The 26910-nt window shown below is 30.0% G+C and overlaps 2 protein-coding genes across 6 annotated transcripts in view; one reads left to right on the forward strand and one right to left on the reverse strand.

Annotated features, from left to right (window-relative positions):
• The window catches only part of LOC126741605 (uncharacterized), a 42984-nt gene extending 25581 nt beyond the window's left edge, over positions 1-17403 (forward strand). For 4 of the 5 annotated variants that reach the window (XM_050448100.1, XM_050448098.1, XM_050448102.1 and 1 more), the window contains exons 2-13: positions 2205-2301; positions 8033-8189; positions 9485-9748; positions 11294-11539; positions 11849-12168; positions 12358-12600; positions 13735-13935; positions 14050-14239; positions 14298-14515; positions 14577-14790; positions 15539-15760; positions 16854-17403. In XM_050448100.1, coding sequence (XP_050304057.1) covers positions 2205-2301; positions 8033-8189; positions 9485-9748; positions 11294-11539; positions 11849-12168; positions 12358-12600; positions 13735-13935; positions 14050-14239; positions 14298-14515; positions 14577-14790; positions 15539-15760; positions 16854-16952 — 2471 coding nt within the window. In that variant the 3' untranslated portion in view covers positions 16953-17403. Of the gene's footprint in view, positions 1-2037; positions 2302-8032; positions 8190-9484; positions 9749-11293; positions 11540-11848; positions 12169-12357; positions 12601-13734; positions 13936-14049; positions 14240-14297; positions 14516-14576; positions 14791-15538; positions 15761-16853 lie in introns of those variants that run through there. The other variant, XM_050448101.1, reaches the window with a different exon arrangement.
• Positions 17404-20044: 2641 nt separating this feature from the next.
• LOC126741545 (uncharacterized) lies at positions 20045-23892 on the reverse strand. Its single transcript, XM_050448005.1, has 5 exons — positions 23663-23892; positions 23545-23608; positions 20794-20983; positions 20293-20727; positions 20045-20240 (listed from the first exon to the last, which is right to left on the reverse strand). The coding sequence occupies exons 1-5, from the start codon at positions 23670-23672 to the stop codon at positions 20106-20108; spliced, it is 834 nt and encodes a 277-aa protein (XP_050303962.1). The 5' UTR covers positions 23673-23892; the 3' UTR covers positions 20045-20105.
• Between the last annotated feature and the right edge of the window lie 3018 nt (positions 23893-26910).

Raw genomic sequence — 26910 nt, forward strand, 5'->3', positions numbered from 1 at the left:
AGAGTAATGAACTTATAAAATAAATGGATTATTAAACAAAATAAGTTAAAAAAAAAACTTGAATTTATCAGCAAGAAAAGGTTTTTACTTATTACGTTTTATCTGAATCAGAATAAAGAAAAAATATTTAATAAAAAATTAGATGAAAGAAAAAACAAAGTGTGTGCTTTAAAAAGGCATACGACAAAGATAGCGCATAAGCTATATGAGGTAGAGCAAAATGTTCTATAGCAAAGCTGTAGGGTTTCCAAAAATCTAAAAACTGAAAACAGTTTTACATATACAGGGTGTTTCACTAAAATGTTATCATAAAATATGTTTTTTTTTTATTGAACGGCTTGTAAATTATTTCACAAAATAAATAGGCATACAGAGACATTTACTTTAATATATCATTTTTAACATTTGCATTTGGCGTTGCCAGGTAATTTTTTTTGTTTTTTAAAGGGTTCGTTTAAAAAATTACGGATCTATCCTATACTTACGAAATTTGTACCACAGTTAGTCTAAGATACATTAGTCTATTTATAAATAAATTAATTTATTTAAAACTATTAGCACATATTAAGCAAATAACTTGAATATTGCTTAAAACAATAGATACAATTAAAAAATGGCCTGGTATTACATTAAATCACCTTCGTAGTAGGGCATGAATCTATGAAGGTAAAGGGGTTTTTAAAAATTCCTTATAAGTCAAATATATCTGTGAGAATTAAATGATCTACACCATATCAACTTGTATATCTTTTCTCTGGCTCAGAAATAAATTGAATAAATATTATCCTTTTCTTTATGTAATCAAAAAGAAGAAAAGATTTTTAAAATAAAAAATAAATGAGGGGGATCTGATCTGGACCTACTGTTTTATACTCCTTGCATTGCTCAGTCAGTTTTCTTGTACCTGTGAAAATAACATGTAGCATTATTTAAGATGTGTACACATTTACCACGGTATTATTTTGTGTAAATACTAGACTATTACACATAGATTGGAGAAGACCCAGAAGCGTCCAGATTCATTTACTAAATTTGACTTCAACAAGCCAAGTCAGATTTTTTTTTACTTTGGAGGTTCATTTGAGGATAACATAAGCAAAATTCTCAATTTTAAAGTAGGTACCTATATTCACTTTTTTAAATTTCAGAAAGCAACTAAATTGAAACTACTTACTGTATTTATACGGGTATAATCGTAGATAAACTTTGCAATACGTTAACAAAAATTTAGTTTAATTAACATCTGTTAATTCTCTTAATTAAGCAGTCGCGATAAGATTAAACATGATTTTTCTGATAAAATGTTGAAATTTATGATTGGGATTATTGACCTAAATAGCTAATTTAAGCAAGTTATATTAAGATAGAGAGAGAAAAAAACAAATTTTAATAATCCTAATAAACGCCTATAATAGGGAAATTTTCCTGTAGGTTCATTTTCAGATAAAAGTGATTTAGGGCAGTAAGATTCATTGCATATGAATCATATAATAACATAATCGAATCGTCTTGCAATATCATTTTTTATTGGTGAATTTACACTTAACACCAAACTCTAATCTTTTGTATTTCAGCAAACGATAATGTTTGAAATAAAACGAACAATGTACAAGTTAGTCAAACAATCTTACTCACAAATTATTAACCTTGTTACTAGTTTGGTAAAATGCGTATAATCGTAGATGTGATGTTCAACTATACAGTTCTGCATACAATACTTCTAAGTTTCTTTCATATGTTGTCAAAATATTTTTTATGGTTTTGATATAGTGGTGTCAAAAAATTGCTGTTTTAATTTGTTTTAAAAGTTGTATTCTTAACAATCAAATCGACGATAACCTAATAAAAGTATAATACAATATATAGATCTTAAATATATAATACTCCAAAATTGCACGACTTTAATTGATTTATATTATGTTTACATATTTACATTTTCATCAATAACCCATTGGCCATTCGTTGATAACTTACGTGACCTTAGAAAAGTAGACTTTGTAAAGCATTAAAACTGAAGAGATTAACTTTGTTTATTCCAGTATCTCGGAAAATACGGATCCACTAGTACAGTGACTTTTTTAATTAAAACGTTTCAGTTATGAACTGCATTTAGGTTCTTTTTGCATATTGTTGAGTTGTTATTTTTTGTTGACTTTTTAAAAACAAGATGAGGTCAAAGCACTTAATCACAATTACTCCTGCAGATGTGGTCTCCTCCACTGGGAGTATGATCGTCATCTCCAACAGGTTGCCATTTGTACTGCAAAGGAACAAGGATGGACAATTGGTGAGAAAAGCCAGGTGAGTAATTATTTTAGAGTTTCTTTTAGTAAAATTTGTTGCTGTCCACCACTGGTTAAATATTGAACTATTTAGAATTCATTGATATAGACTTGTAATTAATGTTTTAATAATAATACTAATATTAAATCATATTAGAAATATACACTTCAATTTTGATCTTCAAATATAATATTTTTTCTTTCTGAGTAAAAGTAAATTAATTTTTAGTGATTTTCACAATCATCTTAAAATTCGATCTAAAGTTTTTAGTAAACACGTATTATTACAGAAATTAGTTGTATCAATTTAAAGTAGTTTCTACCCTAAACTAACACATTGTAATTGAAAGAAGTCGTCCATATTCTCAAAGAGACCTTGATATAAATAAATCAAAAGACAACAACCCAAAGTCTCAGCCTCAAAAAATTTCTTTTATTAGTCACAGTGATGGCACGTGTTTCGCTCCTAAGAGCATCATCAGACCTTAAATAAGTTAAAACACGACCGACTGGGTCAATTATACACACTGTAAAAGACTTATAAAAGAAATTTTTTGAAACCAAGACTTTGTGTGGTTGTTTTTTTGATTTACACGTTGTAATGTTAAGCTAATAATGCAAATGGACAAATAATGTACAAAAACATTATTAATTACTTTAATAAGCACCCTGAGGAAGCAAATATATTTTGCTAAACGTCGGCTATTTTAAGTTAAATCGGGCTTTTATTTCTTTGATCCCAAAATCTAAAATATTACCAGACAATTTTTAATTATATTTAATATTATTAAAAAATTACAAAAAATTTCTCCAGTAGTACTCCAGCAAAAAATTGCCCCTTTAAAAATTAAATTAATTCACTTATTTTAAACATCTTCTGACCCTCATCATTAGTTCCGAAGTTTAAAGTGGTTAATTTTTGTGGTTAGTTAATTCAATTTAAAAATATAGCTAATTTATTTGACAAGCTGTCGTTTCCACAGGAATGACAGTAGACGCATTTGAATTAGGTCAGGCGTGATCATGTGTGTAACCAAATTTTAATAACTGTGAATTGAAATATTACGTGTTTAATTTTAAGCTGTAATTGGATGACTTTGACTGTTATAGATGTAAGTTTGATTTTATTATAATTTTTAGTCGACACCTCTTTCCATTTAACATTTTGGGGGTGACCCACCCGTCTAGGGGGTGAGGTACTGTACATAAGCTGTAAAAAGGCACAAAAAGTGCTTCCCTCAAGTCAAAAATCGACGGATTCGAACATTTGTTTTTTGGAGAAAGGCAGTTATTTGATGGGGAAAGTTCTGGTTGAGACACCCTGTTTAAATGATGGTGTGATTATATCTAATGCTCATAAAAAAGTTCCTCCTAAGCATTTGGCTGCCCCATCAAAATTTTCCATGTCTGTCATTATTTTTCTCAAAGTTTCAAAGAATCTTGTATAATTATTTGCTTTAATTAACTTTATTTGTCGCAAGGATGTTTAAAATTTGAGCTTTTTGAGGCACTTACATAGGTGAGAAATAAAAAATTACAATTATATCTAGATTTTTAACAAAAAACACGCAAAATTTATTTTTTGTTCTCGAGAATCGCTAGAGATGTCTACAATGCTCAAAATGAAGAAGAGAATCAAAATATATAGGGTATTCTATTTAAAAAATCAAAGGTGTTACCATTTTTCTATACCAGCGGCAACGCTGCAGGACTGCACATATTATTTTAGACCGATAGAGCAGTGTCTCTTACCAGTTTGTTTATTTATCATTCTTTTACAACTTTTTTATAGACCACTAACGAATCTACTGAGAATGGGTAAATTCGGCTTGGACTTTTAAAATTTCAATTGACTGTACTAAACAGACAAATTGCAATTAAAAGCTAACCTTGAAGAAATAGAGCCTTCTACAAGAAGTTTAAGATGGCAATAATATTGACAGACTTTCAATATAATTTAAACAAGATGCGATAAAAATTCCCTGGCAACAAATGTAAAGAGCGTCTGTTGTTAACTTGAACATTGAAAGGCTAGAATTAGTATTTCCGTGGAACAAGGGGCAGTTTAGTTGCTTTCAACATGAATAATCCTCTTAAATAAAATATGAATAATTTTCTTTAATAACATATGATAAGATACTCTATAAAGAAGTCAATCTTCAAAGTAAAATGAATACAGATTACATATATTTGAGAAAAAGGCAATAACGCCGCTCGATCGGTTTGTTGATGCCACCAACACAACAAATCTTTACCAGTAACATCGTCAAAAAATATTTACATAATAAATATTTATTAATAATTGATTATACTTTAAATTATTATAAACAATATTACCATTTACGATTTTTTAACGTTCTTTATTAGAGTAAAACCTATCTAGTAAAAAGCATTTTCATGCAAATTTAATATTTTATAGTGATTATATATTTCTTAATAAGTTTTTATTATTTTATGTTTATGATGACGTTTCTCCCTTGCTCGGATGTTATGACAGTATCGGTATTTACTTGTGAAAAGATACAGGTATAGGGCGGGTTAGAAGATTATCCTGGCGCCATGTTCACCCAATTTAAATAAATTACTTAAATTTACCTACTTTACGGGGAATAATCATTAATAGAAAGTGAGAAATTAATATTGAGAAAAAAGTTTACACTAATCCAATTTAAAACGTCATATTAGGAATGAAGGCAGACAATTAGTTGCGACTGAAGTAACATTTTTTTCATTTATTTGGACTGTACAATTTTTAATTTAGAGTAGCAGCGTACATTTGACTATGTACTTATAAAATAATAATGCACCCTTATTGAATCAATAATCTAGCAAGTATCTGACCATTTTGAAATTTATATTAGATCCGCCAACTTTTGAAATCACCTGCCAAATAGTGAAGTAATTTTCTTTTCCAGGACAGTTAGTTAAAGTTGGGAAATGATGATGCAAAAATCTGATAATTTATTAAAAATGTAAACAGTTGTGTTTGAATTTAGTTTTGTAATTTATCGAAGGGTTATTCAGGGTTACATTAAAAAAAATTGTTAAGAAATGTAAAAGTTTGCAACCACAGTACTAAAAAGATCAACAACAGGAGGTGTCAATTTTTTATAAATGCCTATAATTTTAAAAGTAGTCAAAATAGATTTTTTTAAAATCCCTGAGCACCTGGTCTATTGCCCGTTCTCGGCTTATCGTTGATTTTTTGGACACCCTGTATATACATAAACATTTATTTTATTTTATTGTCGCCGAATAAAAACTTTATTTACTAAAATATACCTTACTAATTCGCTTTATTGACCATAGAGATTATGTCGAAATAGTTAATAAATAGTGAAAATATGCTTTCATCTCTCCACAGAATCCTTTTCTTGTATTCCATTTTTTTTGAGAGCAAAAAAGAAGAGCTAGCAAACTCTATTCAGGTGTTTCTATTTTCTCTTCTAAAAATCTGTATTTTATGGCATTTTTCTAATTTACCGAGTTTTTCTAGTATGTTCTAAAAACGGTTAATACGCGAGTTGTTTTTCCTATATTTTTATACTACTATGTATCATTTATTTTTATAATTTTCTTGGCGCTTTTTACTGCACATGAACAGTTCATTTTCTGCAAGATAATAAATAGCAAAGTAGTAATCTACTTTATAGCCTTACCCATTGAATTATTATCATTAACGCGTTTTTATGAACTAATTCATTTTTATTATTATATTTGCTTTATGGCTCCATGTAAGTGTTTTCCTTGTGATAATCTAATAAATACCCACCATTAACAAGCCCTAATCGGTCCAGTTCATCAAAACAGTCATTTTTGTGAATAATATAGCACTTTAGATATCAGTTTGTTGGTTTTTGATATACGAGTACATTTACCAGAAAATCATATTTATTAGATAAACATGGCACTTGAAAATCAATGGCCTCTTCGTTTATTACTATTACTTTTTTAAATCCATATCTGGTAATTAAATTAGGCACGTAAAGCTGTAATTGTGCACTTAACACGATACTACATTAAATAAAGTGTAACCCCATAGATTACTTACCTACTATAACGTAGATTTTTTAATTGTGTTCTAAAAATAAAAAATGTACTTTACGATAATTTTAATTTTCATTTTATGCGTTTGATACACTTTATTAGAATAATAGCATTATTAGCCAATACTTGTTTAATAAAATAGAGGTAAATGAGCAGCAATTCAATTAAAAGAGAGTTGTAAAATGCCAGGTACTATTATAAATTTTTTCTATCAAACGTAGATTTGGAACTGATGTCCTAGATAAACCTAGGATAAAGAGTAAATCCGAGATTACTGACTGGTGCACCCTTATACCCATATTTTTTATTCTAACTTAGTTTCTAAACCTGTTGAACGTGTTTCAAATTACACCTAAAAAAACTTAAGAATTGATTAATCAATGAAGCTGTAATATTCGCAGTTAAAAGTTAAAAGTAAGCCACCTTATAATGTATATATATGTTATATATTAAAAGCTAAAAATTCACCTGCACTTGAGAATCCCCTTTTAAGAATATTTGTTTCTTGTCATTTTAAAAGCTGTAAGGCGGGAGAAGTTTATCTACTTATGAACAAACTTGCCAAAAAAGCCAAATTTTTGAATTTTGAGCAAATTATGGTGTCAAAAGAATTTAAAATATGAGATACATAGAGACTCGTACAAATAATTTAAATTTTGCCAATTGAAAAATATTTAAATAGAGCAATTGGTCAAAAGTTAATAGGATGCCCTGATAAATAGAAACGTAGCATCCATTTTTCTCTAATAGACCAAACGAAAACAAAACAAAGGTAAGGACACAAAGTCACGGTCTCATCAAATCCATATAATTTTTTTTTTAAAAGCTTAAAAGCTACACGTGTTTCGCTCCTATCGGAGCATCATCAGGCCTAGACCGACACAGATCACATTACAACCAAATAAAATCAAATTACAAAGTCAGTTGTAATGTGATCTGTGTAGGTCTAGGCCTGATGATGCTCCGATAGGAGCGAAACACGTGTAGCTTTTAAGCTTTAAAAAAAATATATGGATTTGATGAGACCGTGACTTTGTGTCCTTACCTTTGCTTTGTGCCCTGATAAACTTATAATTTAATAAACTAATAATTATGATTTATTTTTTACTATTTTCTCACTTCTTCTATCATTAAACCTTTATTAAAATTTGGTCTCTTAATTGCATACGTTATCTTGACTGGTAAAAACAGAAGACATTACTTTTTTTTTCTTTTTACTCCAGAAAAATTATTGCAGTTATGGAACTTGTCTATGTATAGTATTTTAAAGAGTTTATTGGATTAATAACTAATCCTGGATATTAAGGAAGAAGTCCATTCTGACGTGGAGTCAATATAAAATTGAAAAGTTTGTAGGGAAAGTCTTTTCTCCAAGGGAAATTCCAAAGAATTTGTGTATGTGTTAAGTAACCCAAGTCTGATGATGGCAAGAACACTTGCCGAAATGCATCACTCCTGAAATTAGAGGATTAGCGTTTTATTTGGAGAAAAGACTTCCCCTACTAACTTTTCAATTTTAATCCTGGATACATTATAACTATATACTAGTAATAGATAAACTATGACAAACTCTTACAACAACATGCTTCTGCTAAAACTAATAAATATAATAGTATGTTTACCTTAAATATAATAATAATAATTCGGCGAAACTCTGGAGGTCATGATATGTTTTTTCATTAATCTTAATATTATTCTTATAGTGCTGGTGGTTTGGTGACGGCCGTAGCACCAGTGGTGATTAACGGAAATGGGTTCTGGGTCGGGTGGCCTGGCATCCATTTGGAAAACCCAAAAGAGCCTATTCCAGAGAGTGATCCGGAAGATATTACACCGACTGCCGGACTTAAATCTGACAAGGTAATACTAAAATAGCTTTCTCAGATTTACCTATATAGAAAATGTACAAACTAAAAGTTTTTTTTGCTATCTAACCGTCCTTCCACGTTTGGAAAAACTCACGTTTCTTTTGTTTATTTTTTGCATACGCATCGTCGCTGTGAATTTTATTTTTTAAATGGAAAATACAGCAGGCAACTACAAAAAATTCAGTTAAGCCCGACATACATAAGTCTTCTTAAAGTACGATAGCAATAAAATAAGATATCAAAGATTTAATGGACTTTAATGCATGAAGTTATGAAGCACTAAATAAAAACAATTTTTAAGAAGGATCTGTTTTCTCACTATATAGAATTTCTTTACAAGTCACCAGACATTAAAAAACCATCTGTTAAATTGCCAACTATGTAGAACAAGCATATTTTATTTCTAGTATCATGACTATTGTGATATAGTGTGTCATGTTAAAATGCCACACAAGGAAAAGGCTTGTCTGAAATTCTGTCCACATTCAGACCTTACTACTAGCTACTCTCACTTCTTTATAGTGCAAAAAATCCACCAGCCAGGTGTACCAAAACTGTATAGGCATATGATAAGCTTAATTGAATACATGTGGAATATGATGCTTTTCTGAAGACACTCAGATGGCATACAAGATGATAGCCGTTCCCAAGAAATAAGAGAGATTGATAAGAAAGTGAGATTGTCGTATCATCAGCAAAGATTCAAATTTAAATTCTAGACTAATTTATCAAAGAGGGTCATTTGTACATTCTCCTTACTAAGTGCTAGATTATTGACTTAAATTAAAGACAGTATTGGACCTAATCCCGAACTTTGTGGTACACAAATACCGTGTTTACCACCCTACTTGATAATGTCTAACACACCATTTGACACCCGTAGTTCAGAAAAAATTTTGCCAGGTCAATCTTTCTTCTAAAAAAGTAATACAAAAAAAAGGTTTGCTTTTGACATTTGACAATATTCGTATCAGAAGTGATGGCAAATTAAAAGTTAAAAACTGGGTGGAAAGCGGAATCGAGATGCAACTCTATTACAGATCAGCAACTTAAAGTCTATATGAGAATACCGTGAAAGTAATATGATAAATTTAAAAGATTAGAGCGGGAGATTCCTTTTTATAAAAATGTGTTTTTTGATATTGTAAATAATTTATGATTACTCATTATCAAGTATTTCGAAAGTATAGAATGCTTCCTACATAGATGAACTATATAATAGGAGAGATCAGGATGTTGAAAAAAGATTTTCTCCCAATAAATTTGCAGAGAAATGTTGTATTGCAGGTAATAGCAGTTCAAATGGACCCAGTTGTCTTTGACTCCTACTATAATGGATGTTGCAATGCTACTTTTTGGCCGCTGTTCCACTCTATGCCGGATAGGGCCAGTTTCAAAGGTGAACATTGGAAAAACTACGTTATCGCCAACAAAGAATTCGCTGAGTGTACCCTAAAAGCTCTCAGACAGCTACCGAAGAACCAAGCCGAAGTACCTTTAATATGGGTGCACGATTATCATTTGATGTTAGCTGCTAATTGGATTAGGCAGGTAAGCACACCAAAAATTATTTTTTGTAAGTATATTTCACTTGAAATATGACTTTTTGTAAATATATGAGTTAGCTAGGTATAGTTTTTGATGAAAGAATATATCTTCATTTTGTAATCAGTGCGAGAATATAAAAATAGAAAAAGGAAAAACTATAAAATGTGCGGAATTCAAAATTCGATACTCGGAGAACCTCGTTAATAATGGCTCGGGCAACAAGATGTCTCTGCTCGTGTAGAGTTTTGCAATTTTCACACTATACAATATAATGTTCTAATTATTCTCTCAGAGCATTTTTTATTATATTATCAATTGACTGAAATCTTAGTTCAACAATTTAATTAACTTCAGATTTAAGACAATATTTTAGTTAAGCATTTTTCTATGGCAGTTTTAAAATAATGACTCTCTTTCTTGCTTCTCCCTTTGCTATTAAACACTTATATCAGAATGGAACAAGAACTTAAACAGCCTGTACTTGCGCAGTGTACACAGTATCTTAGGACACCGCTCCGTCCTATATCTAAGCCCAAATTCAAATCAAAGTCTATACAAATCCACCATCTGAATTGTTTTCAACAACATCTTTAAGAACTTTCGAAAAATTTGTTACATAAACAAATAGAGCATAAAATTCAATAAGTCACTGATATACAGAACCGATATATCAAACAGCGTTTTTTACAGAATTATCCCACACTTGCATGGATAAAGAAAAGTAAAGAAAATCAATTTTTGTATGTTTCTAATACTATTATTATTTATTTACTGTTCTGCTCACCCTCAAGCCCTAATTAAGTAAAACATCTTTTTTTCTAATTCTAGGTAGTAAGACAACCTATTAGGTAGAAAAAAATTAGAACACCACTTTGTTATTAATTAGCTTACTTAAGTTTCCGACTCCACATACTAACAAGGATTTCCTTTTGCGTACAATTTATTTATTTCTTCAATATGATTACTAATTGAAGTTGAATAAAACCACAATAATAATGTTTTTCTGGGATCAAGTTTTGATCTTCTTAAAATGGTCTTCTCGACTTAGTTAGAGTAGTTTCTTTTTTAACTTTTGTGTCAGTTAATTAAAATCTTTCCCTTTATGATCAAAATAATCTTGTACCTCATCAGTCAAAATCTTGACGAACTTATAAGCAACTACACAATATTTTAACCAATATCTACCTTAGAAGATCTCAACGTTAAGAACAGATTGCATGATTAACAATTTTTGATGCCAAATAAGCTTACATTTGAGATGAGTTGCATAAATGCTGTAACAAAATGTACCTCTCTTATTAACACAAGAATAGTTTTAGTTATGGGGTAATCTTAATTATATTTTTTCTATAAATATTGGGTTTGGTTGGGTTGGTTGTTTCGATGAAATTATTTGTAACATGGGACATTTTTGTTGCCGAATCGAGACTTAAATTGAGGTTATATCTTCCGTAATTTTTGTTGAAATGTTGTTTGTGAAACTAATAATCTTAAACTGTGTACATACATTAAATCTAAAATATTAATTAGAGACTTCTCTTATTTTAGTATGCAGAAGAAGAAGGAATCGCGTGCAAATTAGGTTTTTTCTTGCACATTCCCTTCCCACCATGGGACATATTCCGTCTGTTTCCATGGTCAGATGAAATCCTGCAGGGTATGCTTGCGTGCGACATGGTTGGATTCCATATTACGGACTACTGTCTAAACTTCGTGGACTGTTGCCAAAGAAACTTAGGTTGTCGTGTCGATAGGAAAAATCTTTTAGTCGAACATGGTGGAAGAACTGTCAGGGTATGCTACAATAATTATTCTATATCTAAGCTACTTAATAATAAGTAATAACTAAGAAATAGGCTAATTGCCTGCATTCTACGAATCAATAAAAAAGTTGTTTGCAGAATGGTCGTAAAAAATCAATATAGGGGTCAGAACATTTGTATAGATTAAATAACTTACTGGATACATAATTACAACTTGCCAAATTGAATAATAAAAATTAACGATTCCGAATAATTAATTGTTAATTAATAAGTTTTATTAATATTTGAAGAGGTGCGAGGTCTTTAAAAAGTTTTAAAAACAAAAAACTATAATTAATAGGTGAGACCGCTACCAATAGGAATACCTTTCGAGCGATTCGTCGAACTAGCAGAAAAGGCACCAAAGGTGATTTCCACAAACCAAAAAATCATTTTGGGTGTTGACCGACTAGATTATACCAAAGGATTGGTGCACAGGTTATTGGCTTTTGAAAAATTATTGGAAAAGCATCCTGAGCACTTGGAAAAGGTGTCTTTATTGCAAATTTCTGTTCCCTCAAGAACGGATGTTAAGGAGTATCAGGATTTGAAAGAAGAAATGGATCAGTTGGTAGGAAGAATCAACGGAAGGTTTACCACACCAAACTGGTCACCCATTAGGTAAATACCTTCATTTCTAAGACTCTTGGTTTGTTTCTTTATTTAGCATATTAAGCTGCATATGGATATTTTTATTTTTGTTAAATATTTAAAATTAATTCGTAAACTTCGATTAACGAAACTGAAAAACTTGAATGCTCGCTAACATACTATCTTGTACTTGACTTACTATATTTCGTTTTTCTTTAGATATATTTATGGAAGTTTATCGCAAGATGAATTGGCTTCATTCTACAGGGACTCTGCCGTAGGATTAGTTACTCCTTTAAGAGACGGTATGAATTTGGTGGCAAAGGAATTTGTTGCCTGTCAAATAAATGTTCCTCCAGGTGTACTTATTGTTTCACCATTTGCCGGTGCTGGTGAAACTATGCATGAAGCTCTTATATGTAATCCTTATGAGATTGATGATGCTTCTGAAATGATCCACAGGTAGTTATATTTTTTAAAACAGTTATTTAGACTAAATATTGGTGAAGCATATATTTTAAGAGTTGTTACTTTTTTGATTGAGAATAATGTCATATTTTTTAATACATTATGTAAAACCTTCTTACAAAGGGTTGAAAAATCGTATCTTTTATTAGGAAAAATCAGAAATGCAATATTTATTAACCATTAACCGTGCCTTATAATTAGTGCTGAAAATTACTTAATTTTTTTTACATCTGCATTAAATAAATGTATTGATCAGTAACAATTGCAAATAATAAATGCATTATTTTAAATGGAACCTAGTTTTAATGGAATTTTAACTGACCATCTTTATTTATTATTTATATCGCTTTGACAATTGAAGAATTTATAGCACTACTAAGCTCTTAATAGTGAGGGGAGAGCGTCATCGTAAGATCCAAATAGCATAAAACATATTTTTTGTTAAAAGATGATCACTAAACTACATATTTGAAAATTATACGTAGGTCTTGTTCATCAATTTTCTTTACAGTTTTCCAGTCTTTACTTGTATATAATATTGCAGAGCTATCAGCAAAGCAAATTTATTTTCCATTAGATTTAATATTAAATAAATTATTTATATAGAGCAAAAAGAAGAACCGGACGTAGTACAGTTCTTTGAGGAACTCCACAAATAACGTCCACTTCTGAACTGATATTATTATCAATCTCTAGTGCCAGCTCCCTCTAGTATTTTTGGCATTTTAGGATAATCAACGGTGTCAAATGTTTTGGCTAAATCCACAAAACACACCAGATCCTTTCTCCATCATCGAGGGCAATATTTATGTTATTTATCTTGTTATATTGTCTCGTAATTTTTCTGTTTTTGCTAATATATTTTTCAATTTTCAAGTTTCTCCTTTCATTCACTTTTTTATTGCACGAACTTGGCCTCACATGCTCTTTTCTTCTCTCACATTCTTTCTTTGGTCTTGGTTTGAAATTCACTGTAGTAAATACTACGTGTGAATCTGTTCTGATTACAAGTGCTGGTTACATTGAGTATAGTGCGGATTCATTATTTTGTGGGGATATGGACAACGTGATTTTTTAAAAAATTAATTAATATATTCTTAATATATATAACTAAAAATTTTTTCATAGAGCTTTAACAATGCCAGAAGATGAAAGAATCCTTCGCATGAACTACCTCAGAAGACGAGAAAAACTAAACGACGTCAATTATTGGACCAAAAGCTTTTTAAGTGCTATGGGTTCTCTTCAAACCCAAGATGATCATGATGAAGTTGGCTCTATTTTAATGCCTGCTGTTACTTTGGATGATTTTGATGAATATCTTGCGAAGTATGTATCAAATATTTCGTCTAAAAATTAATTAAATAGTTATATTATATTTTGATTATATTATATTTATATTATATTATAATTGAGTTATAAATAATTTTTGAATTATTTTAGATATATTGGAGATTCCTTAAAACTTGCTTTACTTTTGGATTATGATGGTACATTGGCTCCAATAGCCCCTCATCCAGATTTGGCTATCATTCCTGCTGAAACTAAAAAGGTATTGGAAAGACTGTCTAATCTTTCCGACGTGTATATTGCAATTGTTAGTGGAAGAAATGTTGATAATGTTAAACAAATGGTAAGCTCGAAGTACTAAAAAGTCTGTTTTTTTTTTGTAATATTATATGCCTTTTTAGGTTGGCATTGAAGGTATTACATATGCAGGTAACCATGGCTTAGAAATTTTACATCCAGATGGTACTAAATTCGTTCATCCAATGCCAACGGAGTTTCATCATAAAGTTGGCGAGTTAATGAAGCAATTGCAGGAGACTGTGTGTCGTGACGGAGCTTGGGTGGAAAATAAGGGAGCTCTACTCACTTTTCACTTCAGAGAAACACCTCATCATTTAAGGTAAAACCTTCATGAAATAATATCGAATTCTATAAACAACCTTTTTTTTCCCATTTTTTAGGGCCGATTTGGAGTCTCAAGCAAAAAAAATGATAGAAGATGCCGGGTTTACCGTGGGAAAAGCCCATTGCGCCATCGAGGCGAAACCTCCTGTTCAGTGGAATAAGGGTAGAGCATCTATTTATATTTTAAGAACTGCATTTGGAGTGGATTGGAGTGAAAGAATACGAATTATTTATGTGGGTGATGATGCCACCGATGAAGATGCTATGTTGGTAAGTCTGAAAATACCTTACATTAAATTTAAAAAACATAATATATATATATATATATATATATATATATATATATATATATATATATATATATATATATATATATATATATATATATATATATATATATATATATATATATATATATATATATATTTCAGTAGTGTTAATTTCAAGGTTGGTGTACTTTATACTGCCTCTACTTTTACTAAAACATATTGAGTGATGTAGAGTTATGTTATTAATGTAATTATTGTCATACCAAATAGCTGTCCAAGTCAGTCTAGTCTAAAGAGTAATCTCACTCACATAAATTTTAAATAAGAGTGGCCCAAGAATCATTTGTAAAGCACTCCCGTTAATCAAGGGAAACTTGAAATAATCATTTAGGAGGGTTGGGTTTTTAAGGAAAGTGGAAAGATCTATACCGTCACCAATTTTTGAGTCAATAATTTGTGATTAACTGTATCAAAAGCTTGGAAGAAGTTGTAATCTAGTAATGTTTTTTAAGCTAAAGTTTTATTTAAATTTGAGTCTTAATTAAAATACAATTTATAATTAATATATTCATTTTTATATTATTTTGTAAGTTCTATGAGGATTTAAAGTCAAATAAATGGTTTCACTTGTATGAATTACCCCGTATAATTAAAGTTAATTTAGATTGACCTCATGCAATTTGCTAGAAATTATAAACAAAAAATATCGATTCAAGAGTGTCAAATTTTGATTTTATTATATTTTTTAGGCATTAAAAGGTATGGCAGCAACATTTAGAGTAACTTCGTCCCACATAATTAAAACATCGGCTGAAAGGCGTTTGCCGTCTACTGATTCCGTACTTACTATGTTAAAATGGGTAGAGCGACATTTAAGTAAAAGAAAGCCCTCCATAGATTCCAGTAATTATAGGAGAAATTCATTAGCCAAGGCTGTCACGTCTGCGGTCCAAATTGAAATGTCAATGCAGGTAATTAATTGAAATAATTATACTGTTTTATCTCTCTTCTTAATGCTTTCATGAAATGTGGTATACCATTTGTCGCTCTTTTAACATTTGCATGTAGTTTAATTCCAAACAAATGGATTAACAGAGGCAGTACAATCAAATCTAAAAAAGTTAAATCTGTATTGGCTCTCCGAGAAAACGTGATTTTGTATCGTTAATTATATTTCTCATAAAGTCGTCTCTTTACATATGTTATCATTTCGCTAAATACCATGTAACCTCTAGTGTAAATATTTCAGAAAAAATTATAAAAACTTGCATTTTACATGCTAAATATCAAGGCAATGCTATAACTCTAAGAGATCTAGAGCTTGATGCTATCGATCAAGTCTTTAACATTTCGTTTTATTAATTGTATGTATTTAATACCATGGAATAAAGTTGTACAGCCGCAGTTGGCTCAGTGATCTGTCTTTTCTTATATGTGAATAAAATTTAAATTTCGCAGACTTGAAGTATAATTTACTCAAGTAACGGAATGTAATGTTTGGTGTAGGGTTTAAAATAAAATATCTGAAGGACCAGAATTAGAAAAAAATTAAGCCTTGAAGAATAGAGACAAAAATTCCTTTTAAATTCTGAAAGATATAATTTTTCAGAGTATAAAAAAGGTCTACACTAGTCTGAAAGATTAAATGTCATCAAAACAATTAGTGGATAGAGCTTAACAGCACTTAAAATATCTCTATAGATAACAAAATAAAAACAATTAAAAAATAAGACTGTGCTGATTATTATCAATAAATAGCACACATAAAAATTACTAATTAGAAAATGGGAAAAGTATTATTTTGAATAAATTGTTTGCGGACACTAGTTTGACCAAAAATAACGAAATTTATAAGGGGTTTTTGAATTTTTATAAAATCAGTTTTTTCGGAATAAAAAATATTTTTTTTCAATTTAAAAAAGAAAATACATGTTTAAATGTTAGAAGGATAACTAAGAAAAACTTGCAATTAGGCTTGAAAATATTTTTTTTAAAAATTACCCTAATTATTTAATGAAATGGACCTGACAATCTCAAACTTTAAAAATAACTTATTTGTTTTAGGTTCCCACTACGAGCGCCAACTCTACTCCACCCTCGCCTAAAGAAAGTTCTAACTCTCTAAAATGCTTAGTCCCAAACCAATCGAATAACTCTCATTAGTTTTTAGTTTTGTGATTTACTTTGAATATGTCTGCGTACCCCGTAACTGTACATATTATATTATTTATAATAATAATAATAATAATGACGCTTTTGTAATGTCAAAAGTGTTGTGGTAGTCAAGCACAAAAGATCAAAATTTGCACCAAATAAAATCTTTTATCGCCCGTATTTATTTTTCCATAAGTGTCGTGACTCCGTAATATATAGACTGATAATTGTGTTTCAAATATTTCGGTTGGACTCAGTAAAATTGCTATATTACAATTTTTTAAATACCAACCGATTTTGTAATACGTATATTTATTTTTGTAGAATAGTTTTTAATATGAACTATATTGACTAGATTTTATATACTACAAACACCCATTAAAATTGTATAACTCTGTATAACTTAAATATCATTCATTTTTCGTTTGTAAGGAAGTAAAATAAATTATATCTTGTTGTATGAATGTTTATTTTCATTTACAAGTAACATGTGGCAAAGGTACGATATTGATTATTATTTACTGTAAAATATTATTAATTTTATAATAGGCAGTATATTGTATCTTATGGAATTGGGTTGAAAAATATGTATGAATCTTTAAATTAAAATACAATCTTTGCCACGAAATATACAACACACTAACACATTGCCATTCGATTTCAACATACTTTCTTTTAAACATTTAATAAAAAGTCAAAAGGTAGAGGTATAAACCAATCGACGTAAATAAGGTCTTCTATCTTTTTTTTAAGCTCATATAGTTTGGCAAGGTATTGTTAAATTTCAGAATGATATGAAAAAATTCTTTACTTACGTATCTTGTTAATTTGCCAATTAAAACCACCCCTAAAAATTTAACATTATCTCAAAGTTCTGCTGTTTCTCTATAAGTCGCAAGCGAAATTTAAGATTTTCGTTTTATTAAGGCTTTATTGTAAACCAAATAAATAAAGCTGTGCACTTTACTTTGTGTTTTATTTCTTCCTCTAGGTAGTGCTTACTTATATAGACGACATTACCAATATATTGGTCTGCAGGAAATCCAATTTGAATTATCAACGAGTTTAATTAACTGGGAATCTTTGAAAGTAATTTATGCATTTAAAAGCATTCCGATACAGTATTCTCCAATAAGTATGTACCTCCATTCAAATTGCCTCATGCTAGAAACTTTAATTCGTGTCGGATCAGTAAATATAATGTTGTTAAATAAATGTGGAAAACTACTTCTTCTTTTCAGTTACTTTTGTCTTACATATTTTCATTATTCCTTTATTTTGTTACCTACTAACCAGTTTTCCCTAATTTTGTTATACATTTTAGGATCCTAATGTAAATGCTGATCTGTCACCAATGAAACGAATTGTTGAATGATTATTGAATTGTTCACACTACTATTTGCAAATTAGACTGATACCCTGCTGGGGTGAAAGTTGTTGGTTAAGTCTAAATCCAGTTACTACATAAAATGTCAGGAATACCGAAATAATAAGGTATATGTATTTTAAATGGAGTCTTACTCTGCAGTTTTAGATAATATAAATATGTTTATCTACCCTAATCGATCGTTTACAAATTATAGTATTATATTATCTTTTGTTCTGCGAGTTTTTCATATGTAATATATAATCTCAAATAAGTTTTTGATTCTCCGGTGATGTAAAGCAGGACAGTCGAAAATCATGATGTTTGTAAATAATTTTGCAGTTTATATAGTAGTATAGTAATTATGGCACTTTTCTCACTATATGATCTGCTCAGTTTAAAATTTCCTAGGTCAATGATAAGGTTTTTCAAATGTCAAATTTAAATTAAGGACCTAATCTATACCTAATAATAGTATTCGCTTTATATATTTTTTATTCATTTAAAACATGCTTTATAAGCCAAAATAAAATGTCAAGTCCAGTCATCTGCAAAATACTTCGCTACTAATTATTGGTGATGTACTTTTGGAATAAATTTCTACATGTTTACCTTTGGGGTTACAGGCAAATATATCTTATAGTTCTGCAGTTTTGCAAGGCAAAAACTTAGTTGAAGAATAAGTATTGGCTTACCGACAATACCGCACTTTTAGTTTACGTTAAAATGTCATTGCAGCATATGTATTTTTGAGGGGCACGACAAATGGCAGAAACCATTCATTCTTCTCAAGAAGAATGGATTGCTTTAATAACTTTGGAGGCTTTTCCTTGTATTAAATCCTATTGAAAGAGACATTCAGAATCATATGATACTGTAATAACTGTCTGCACTTTAGTATCTACCTTAAAGTAAAAGACACTTTTAGTGCAATTAATCATCAAACTTGATCAAGCCACATTTTTTTTTAGTTTTACGAATCTGCCCCACTGGCAATTGGTCATAATGCTAGAATGCACCCTCAACTGTCTCAAAAACATAAATCTTATTAATATGTTTCTCCTCTCAATTTGTTTATCAATAAACTCGTTTTTTATTTTCAATTTGAAATACATTTTTATCTCATATTAACGGACCGTTTGGCTAAAATATTATAAATTGAATTAACCAATTTTTTTTCTTAAAAGCTCTCTGTCGAACCAGTTGCCTCTCTTTGCTGAAGCATAGTTTCTTGTGACCCGGTTGAAGAATCCGCGAAAAATAAAGCTGTATATCACAAAAATAATATAACACTAATTTGTTTTGAGGGTATGAGTAACTCTCCCAACACCAAATACGCAAAAGAAAAAATGGTGTATCAGTTTCAATTACTAAAGTAAAAGTTTATTTACTACAATGAGTGAATAAAAATAATTGATTAAAAGACAGATGTTATCCTGACCTACCATCAAATGGCTCTCATTCACAAACTAATAAGTTCTAGTTTTAACACTACAAGAACTGCTATTTCTAATAATTATACCTGTCCTACGGCATATTTATTATCAATAATTTAGATTAATTTAAAAAGGGTAATTTCTTTACTCAAAGCATGCGTCTTTCACGCAAATGCCAATCCATAATAAAAAACAAAATCCGCTAAGTACAATGGCTACTGATTATAACAATTAACCTAAATCAGACTTACCGTTTAAGTGCATTTCCGCTAAGAATTATTTGAAATAAAAATAAAACATTAAAAAATATCTACTCTATTATACATATTTAAACCTGACAATATTCATATATACTAATATTCACTTTTTATAAATCTTTTTAATTATTCGTAATATGTCAATCACAGAATTAGTTGAAGAAAGCAACTTTTCAGCACTAGTTTTAATGTTCTGATCTGTTGCTATTCTAAATGTTGCAGCATGGCCTTTAAGTGCCTAAAAGAATGTCAAAATAAATTCTGTTTATACCAAAACAAAAAAAGCATACCTTCATGGCATCTTCATCTGTTGTATCATCGCCAGCAAAAATGACTCTAACGGTACCTTGCCATTTATCCTTTCCAAATTTTTGATCTAACAGAAGTAAAGCGATACTGCCCTTGTTCCACTCGACTTTTGGTCTGGCTTCCAAAGCCATATGGGCATCATTAACCTTGAAACCAGATTGTTCGATTATTTCCCTAGCAGTTTTTTCAATATTCGAAACTTTTTCCGGAGGCACAGCTCTAAAATGAAACGTCAAAGACGCTCCCTTATTTTCAATCCACGCACCATCTTTTACTACTGATTTTTCCAGATTAGTAAGCAACTGTTTTACTTGTTCCCCAAATTCGGTTGGAAGCTGATGATTGTATCTTTTTCCGTCAGGATAAAGGACTTCCAGGCCGTGATTACCTGCATATACTATGTTTTCCAAGCCCACCTATTAAAAGGGCATTTTAGGCAAAGCAAAATAATCAATTAAAGAGGAACTTTTTTAGTTACCTACCATTTGTTTCACATTATCTGGATTTCGTCCTGAAATGATGGCCAAAAAGATATTAGGTACCGACGCTAATTCTTCTAACAATTTTTTGGTTTCCGGAGGTATTTTAGCTAAATCAGGGTGCGCCACAATAGGAGTCAATGTACCATCATAATCTAGTAGCAGTGCTAAATTACCCACGTCTTGAAGGTATCTAAATAAAAGACATTTATTAAATTTACAAACTGAAGCCAAAAATTAAGACAGATTATTTCTGCCTTTTGGTTGAAATTTGAAATTACTTCTAATAAACTTTAACACTTATTAAAAGTAATTAGTAAACTATCAATAATACATTTTTATCATAGTTTTAAGGAGAAACTCTTAGGATGAAGTATTCAATGGTAAAATAGCTTTGTATCATTTGATTAAATTGTACTAAAAATGCCTTATGTACCACAGTTTTGCCAATCATTACACTCTTTGCATTGTTATTAAAATTCTTTCAAAATTACTTAGTGATGAGGGGTTTCTGGATACGTTTTTAGTACAATTTTAAGAAAAAGCTTTTAAAGTGAAATACATATTCCTAAAGAAACTTTGTATAATTTGATGAAAACATGCACAAAAAAGCCTTTTATGTGGCTAGAGGCTCTGGGAAACACTATACTGGGACACACTATGAGACGTGTTTTTGAAGGTGGTAGACAATGGTACAGTGAAAACATCTTGTCGGACTTGCATTGTCTTATTTATTTAAAGTAACACGACGTTTCAGTTAATAAGTATCTCCAACCATTATCAAGTGTTTACACTTGGAGTACAAGGAAGACAATGCAAGTCCGACAAGATGTTTTCACACTATGAGACATTGTAAATATTTTAAATGGTGGGCTGTAGTATATAAAAATAAATTAAAGCTAAATTTTCAAAAAATGGTATGGTGGTGGGTTCAGTTGTAAATTGTAGAAAGTCTTATAATGAAGGCTAGTCTCTATATATTATCAATTTACCCGTGGAACTGATTTTTAAAATTAAATAGCTGGTACTCCAGATCCACAGTAAAATTTCTTATTACATATTAATGATCTCGGTAAAAAAAATGGTAAATTGGGTTTTTTGTCATAGCATAGTTCCGTAGTATAAGTAGAATTTCTAATTTTGTTTCATACTGGACTAGAGTATTGATATACAAAACAATAATTTTACCTCATTTTATATATTGCACTTCATTGTTAATATCTTCTAATAAGGATGATGTGCAAATATTAAAATTTTTTTGAAATAAAATATTGAAATGTAGTAAATATACATCAATTACAAATATGTTGGGGTCATTAAATTGGCTAAAAGAGCAAATCTCATTCTTATAATATAAGAACTTATTGCGAGAATACTTAAATGGTTTTTCAAAAAAACTCTTTCGAGTGCATAATTATAATATAAGGTCTGAAGATGATTATATTATTTTAAATTTAGTTCAAATATCAGCATTGCAGAAAACCTGACAACATTCATACTGCCAGAAAATACCAAGAATGTTTCAAGTGTGCATAGTTTTAGTAAATCAGTATTTGTTAACTTACCCAAACAAATATAATTAAGGTTTAAGTATATTTGTAGTTTAAATTTAAGTAGCCAAATGCTAAATAAAAATGCATTTTATTTGATACTTGAAATTTGCAAAATGTACTTAATAAACTTTATACCAGTTATTCATAAAAATTAAGCTTTCAGATATACCGTGACTCTGATCTGACCTGACTATAAGGATAATTTTTTGCTCATTAACACACAAGCTCTTCTCTTTTCCAAGCAGTTAAAAAATAGCATCAAAGGATTCTGTCAAATACAAGCATTTAGATTAAAATCTCATGGTGCACAAAATTAAAACTCAATGAAAATCCACAAAGGGTTGCTTATATGGAATTTTTAATCTAAAGAAGCATATGACACTGGAAATCATACAAGAAAGACTCCGAAAAGTTTATTTAAAAGCTTTTCACCGGATTTTTAATTTTCATACATTTTTGAGAGTTTCTAAGTTTGAATAAAAGCAGTATTTCATTATTTTTGGTCTGGTCCTTTGTGACACATTGATCCTCTTTCAATGTTACATTGCATTAAGGTGAAAGGGGATTAGATTTAAATAAAAATCAGCACCACATAGTTTATGAATTCTATTCCACTTTGAGAGTATATTAGTTATTAAGTTATTAAGTTCAAAAAAAAGTTAATTTGCTTGATCAAATATTCTATGTACACTAGGCAAAATGTTTATTGGATTAATAGTTACATTCTTATCGCATTTCTTGTATATCGGAATCACAATTGTCTCTATGAGTTTTTTAAGAAATATAAGATTTTCAAAAGGTAAGAAGTGGATTAAAAATTTTTTTTTTATTATTCACTTTTTGCTACTGCCTGAGGTGCTTTTAAGTCTGGCTTAAAAAAAATTAAAAATATACATACATTATTGGGTGGTATATTTCTGTAAAGGAAATTACTGCATATCAGTTTTCCATTAAAGAAAAATGAATTAATTGGGACAGTTGGGCAGCTAGAGGGTCGTTGGGCATATAAGTCTTCTATAAAATGATGGTTCTATTTATTTATTCAAATCAAGTAAAAAAAATCAAAACAACTTAAACTAAACCACAAAGAAAATAAGTTAAAAAGACAGCTACATATAAGATTAAGACACAAACTCATACAAAGCAACTATAAACAATGTTTAATTGACTAAAAACTTCTATTTAACTAAAAAAAACTTACTGTGTAAGATAAGTTTCATAATCGTCGAAAACCTTATTTTGTTTGACACAGTTACCACTGCAATCTATAAATATAAAGAGATACAAAACACTCTGAAACCAATATTTTTTTATCCTACCTTGAGCCATAATGATTAATGTTAAGAGTTAAATTACTTATTGAGGAGAATCTCAAAACCTAAGTTCTAAATATGCTTGAATATAATTTATATAACACTTCCATCAATCTCTTATCTATTATCACTGAACCATAAAAAAATATAAGTGAAAGATAAACAATATTATTATATTGACCTATCTAGTTATTTATTCACTGGATTGTAAAAATCCAACTGAAATATAAACATTGAACAAATCAGATGTTTTGGACATAATAGAATGACGCGCCGTGTGATCGTTTGGCAACGACATAGGGAGCAGGAGCTAATTTGGGCAAAGGCAGGTTGAGAGATCAAAGAGACTTTTATCGTTCGTTCCTTGTTTGTATCTCGTTATTTTTTAAGTTTTTTGGTTGTATAAGACATTTTTTTTCATGACGAAAGGTCCTTCTGGATTAAAGATTGCCGAGCTAAAGCTCTTGTCTTTTAGAAATGTATTTTTAAGTGTTATAAACCTTTTTTGATCCTAATTTTTAACGATCTACCTCATGGTAATTTTGATTTTTGGGCTCAAAATTCGAGCTGTTTTCAAATAATCGCCCGTAGCTCCTTTAATTTGCAATTTAGGGCAAAACAATATTCGAGCTCAATAATTAATAATTTCCTAATAGTTCCAGAGAAAATTGGAAAATAATAAAAATTGGTTTTCGTGAATTTTCTCGAAAATGGTCATAGATAATAGTATGAAGTAGTTGAATAGAAGTCCATATTTTGTAGGAGAATGCGGATATAAAGATTACAAATAGGGGAAGTTTTTATCTCCAAGAAAAATGCATATAGGTCACTTAGGTAAATGTATTATGCATTTCGGCTGTATAAACAGCCATCATCAAATACAGAACATTACAAAAAACATATACAACATATGCAAATTGGAGCCCCTCTCAGAGCCAACAACTTTTATTAAAACGATTTTTCTCTCAGCCTCATAAATTTTCCAAAAAAAAATTAAAACCATTTTTTTAAGATTTTTCCTGGGGAGGTATACCCTGGAAATTTCAACCAAAAATTTTCGAGTGTTTTTTCCTGTCTACTGCAGATTCCAGGTGCTTTCTGACCCAGAAAGCTGGTACCTGTTTAGGGGCCCTTGTCCAGGGTTACGGATGATAAAGATCAAAGAAAAGCTACAGATGATGAACAGCTTCTGGATGATTCAATCTTTGCCAAAAGCTTGGTATCCTTTTTACTATACTTTATTGTTAAAATACAATAATAATAATGTATATTTATTTAGCATAAAAGCAACAAAGAATATAATAAAAATTATAAAAATAAAAGAAAATACATATAATAAAACAATATTCATTATAAAGCAATTAGAACAACATTTTTAATTAATCTTTTAAATGATTAAACTTTATCAAAACTTTCATTCACGATACTGTTTAGCATCTGTCGAGTATTGCATCAATTAGGATGGAATCATTACGGTTTCTATGATAATAGGTGGTCATTAGACTAAAAACAATCAATTTAACAATTCTAACTTCTCTAATCTTTAAACAGCAATTTCTTCTGTTTGATAGTAACATTTCTTCATTTCTTCAAGAGTTGGTGCCCTGTAAAAAGCACACGAGAGCACAAGAGTTAAAGTTAATTTATTATATCCTTTTTTGGCCTATTAAGTTTTTTTTTAGGAGGTTTAGAAAATTTGCAAATAGACACCCTGGACGTTGGATAGGGGTGATTTCTGTCAAACGTCCAGGGTATATATATATACCCATTCCTCTGGTCAAGTTTTCAGGGTTAAAGCACACTGGTTACGTAATTAGTCAATATGCTAAGGGGCTTAGTCAAATTTTCAAGGGAAAGGTGCACTGGCTAAGTGCTTTGTCAATATTTCAGGGGTATACAGCATTAATATTTATAAAAAATTATAAAAAAATATAATCAGCTGTTATTGAGCTTATTACACTTAAAAGGAAATAAGAAACAATAAATTAAAACGGTTATAATTAATTTTTCTTGTATTTCTAGTCGGGAGTCTTACAAATGAGAATATAAATAAGAATTCAACTTTTTCGCCTTTTTTCTATATTACGGTTTCATTTTATTAATAGTGTCTGGATTGTCTGGAAATAGTGTTTTTCGGGTTTAGTTGGTCGAATTATACACAAAAAATGTAAAAAATACAGAAAAATGGCGCCTAGTAAGCGTATCTCGTTCAATGTATACGCGTCTTTAGATTTTATATAACAATTCAATCTTAGCAAAAATTATAGAACCTATAAAGAGAATCAAAACTCCATTTTAGAAGTTTTATGCAAGAAATGATAGTGGTAAACAAGTGAAAAAAAAATGGTTTGTTAAAGAAACATGTCGGTATTAGATATACCTAAAGAACACATAGGTATCTCTATGTGATATTGTTTTTTTTTTAAATAATTTTTAATGCCAATATTTTTCAAATTACCCAGTATAGAAAAAATTATAAGAATTAAAAAATGTCTGTTTCTAAAAATTATTACAAATAAATTAAATCTAGCACTCTCTTATCTTCTTAACAAACAATTTTTTATTACATTTTTATTCATTATTTGAATATCACTTCCTAAATATCTTTTTATTTTTTATATGTCTATGAGGAGCAATAAAAATTTGCCCAAATTAGCTCCATCCTTCAGATGCTCTCTCTCTCACACTGCGATGAAACCGATATACAATAATAGTCGTGCGACGCGACGGCCGGTTCATCCTATTATGTCAGTGGATTTGTGTCAGGTAAAGTCCGATCAGTTGTCGAGAATAGTACTGGGCCACGTTTATCGATGTTTTTGAATCATTGAATTTTTCATCGAAAAATGCACTACGAAAACAGCGGATTATAACGGGATTCGAGCAAAACTAAGGCAATGAGAGCACTTTCAAAATTCGCAAGAAGTCATTTTTCGACCTCGTTTTTTAGCTCAAATATGAGGTCTAAAAATGCGGTATCTCGGCTAATATGAGAGCTACGCTCTTGCGGATAGTCCTGTTGGATTCGGAAGGACGAAACTAAATTAAAACAGTTTTGAAGTATTAACTTGTAAAATCATTCAAAAAAAATCTTACTCCATTTTGTCATATTGCCTGTCTAGGATCCTATAGTATTACTAAAGAATTGGATGCAGTTTTCAACTTTCAACCCATGAGTATATTCTGTTATCGGCTGCTGTTTTATCTGATGAAAACTGGTTAGTCAGTTCTAAGTTGAATCTCCTATACATCTC

This window comes from Anthonomus grandis, chromosome 10, assembly GCF_022605725.1.
Source record: "Anthonomus grandis grandis chromosome 10, icAntGran1.3, whole genome shotgun sequence".
NCBI lineage: Eukaryota > Metazoa > Arthropoda > Insecta > Coleoptera > Curculionidae > Anthonomus > Anthonomus grandis.

Excerpts from the sequence above, each read along its gene's own strand:
- LOC126741545 (XM_050448005.1), bottom strand. Across the intron at positions 20,984-23,544 it reads TATGAAACTTATCTTACACA|ATACCTTCAAGACGTGGGTA; the intron begins GTAAGTTTTTTT and ends TCTTTTATTTAG. Across the intron at positions 20,728-20,793 it reads CAGATAATGTGAAACAAATG|GTGGGCTTGGAAAACATAGT; the intron begins GTAGGTAACTAA and ends CCCTTTTAATAG.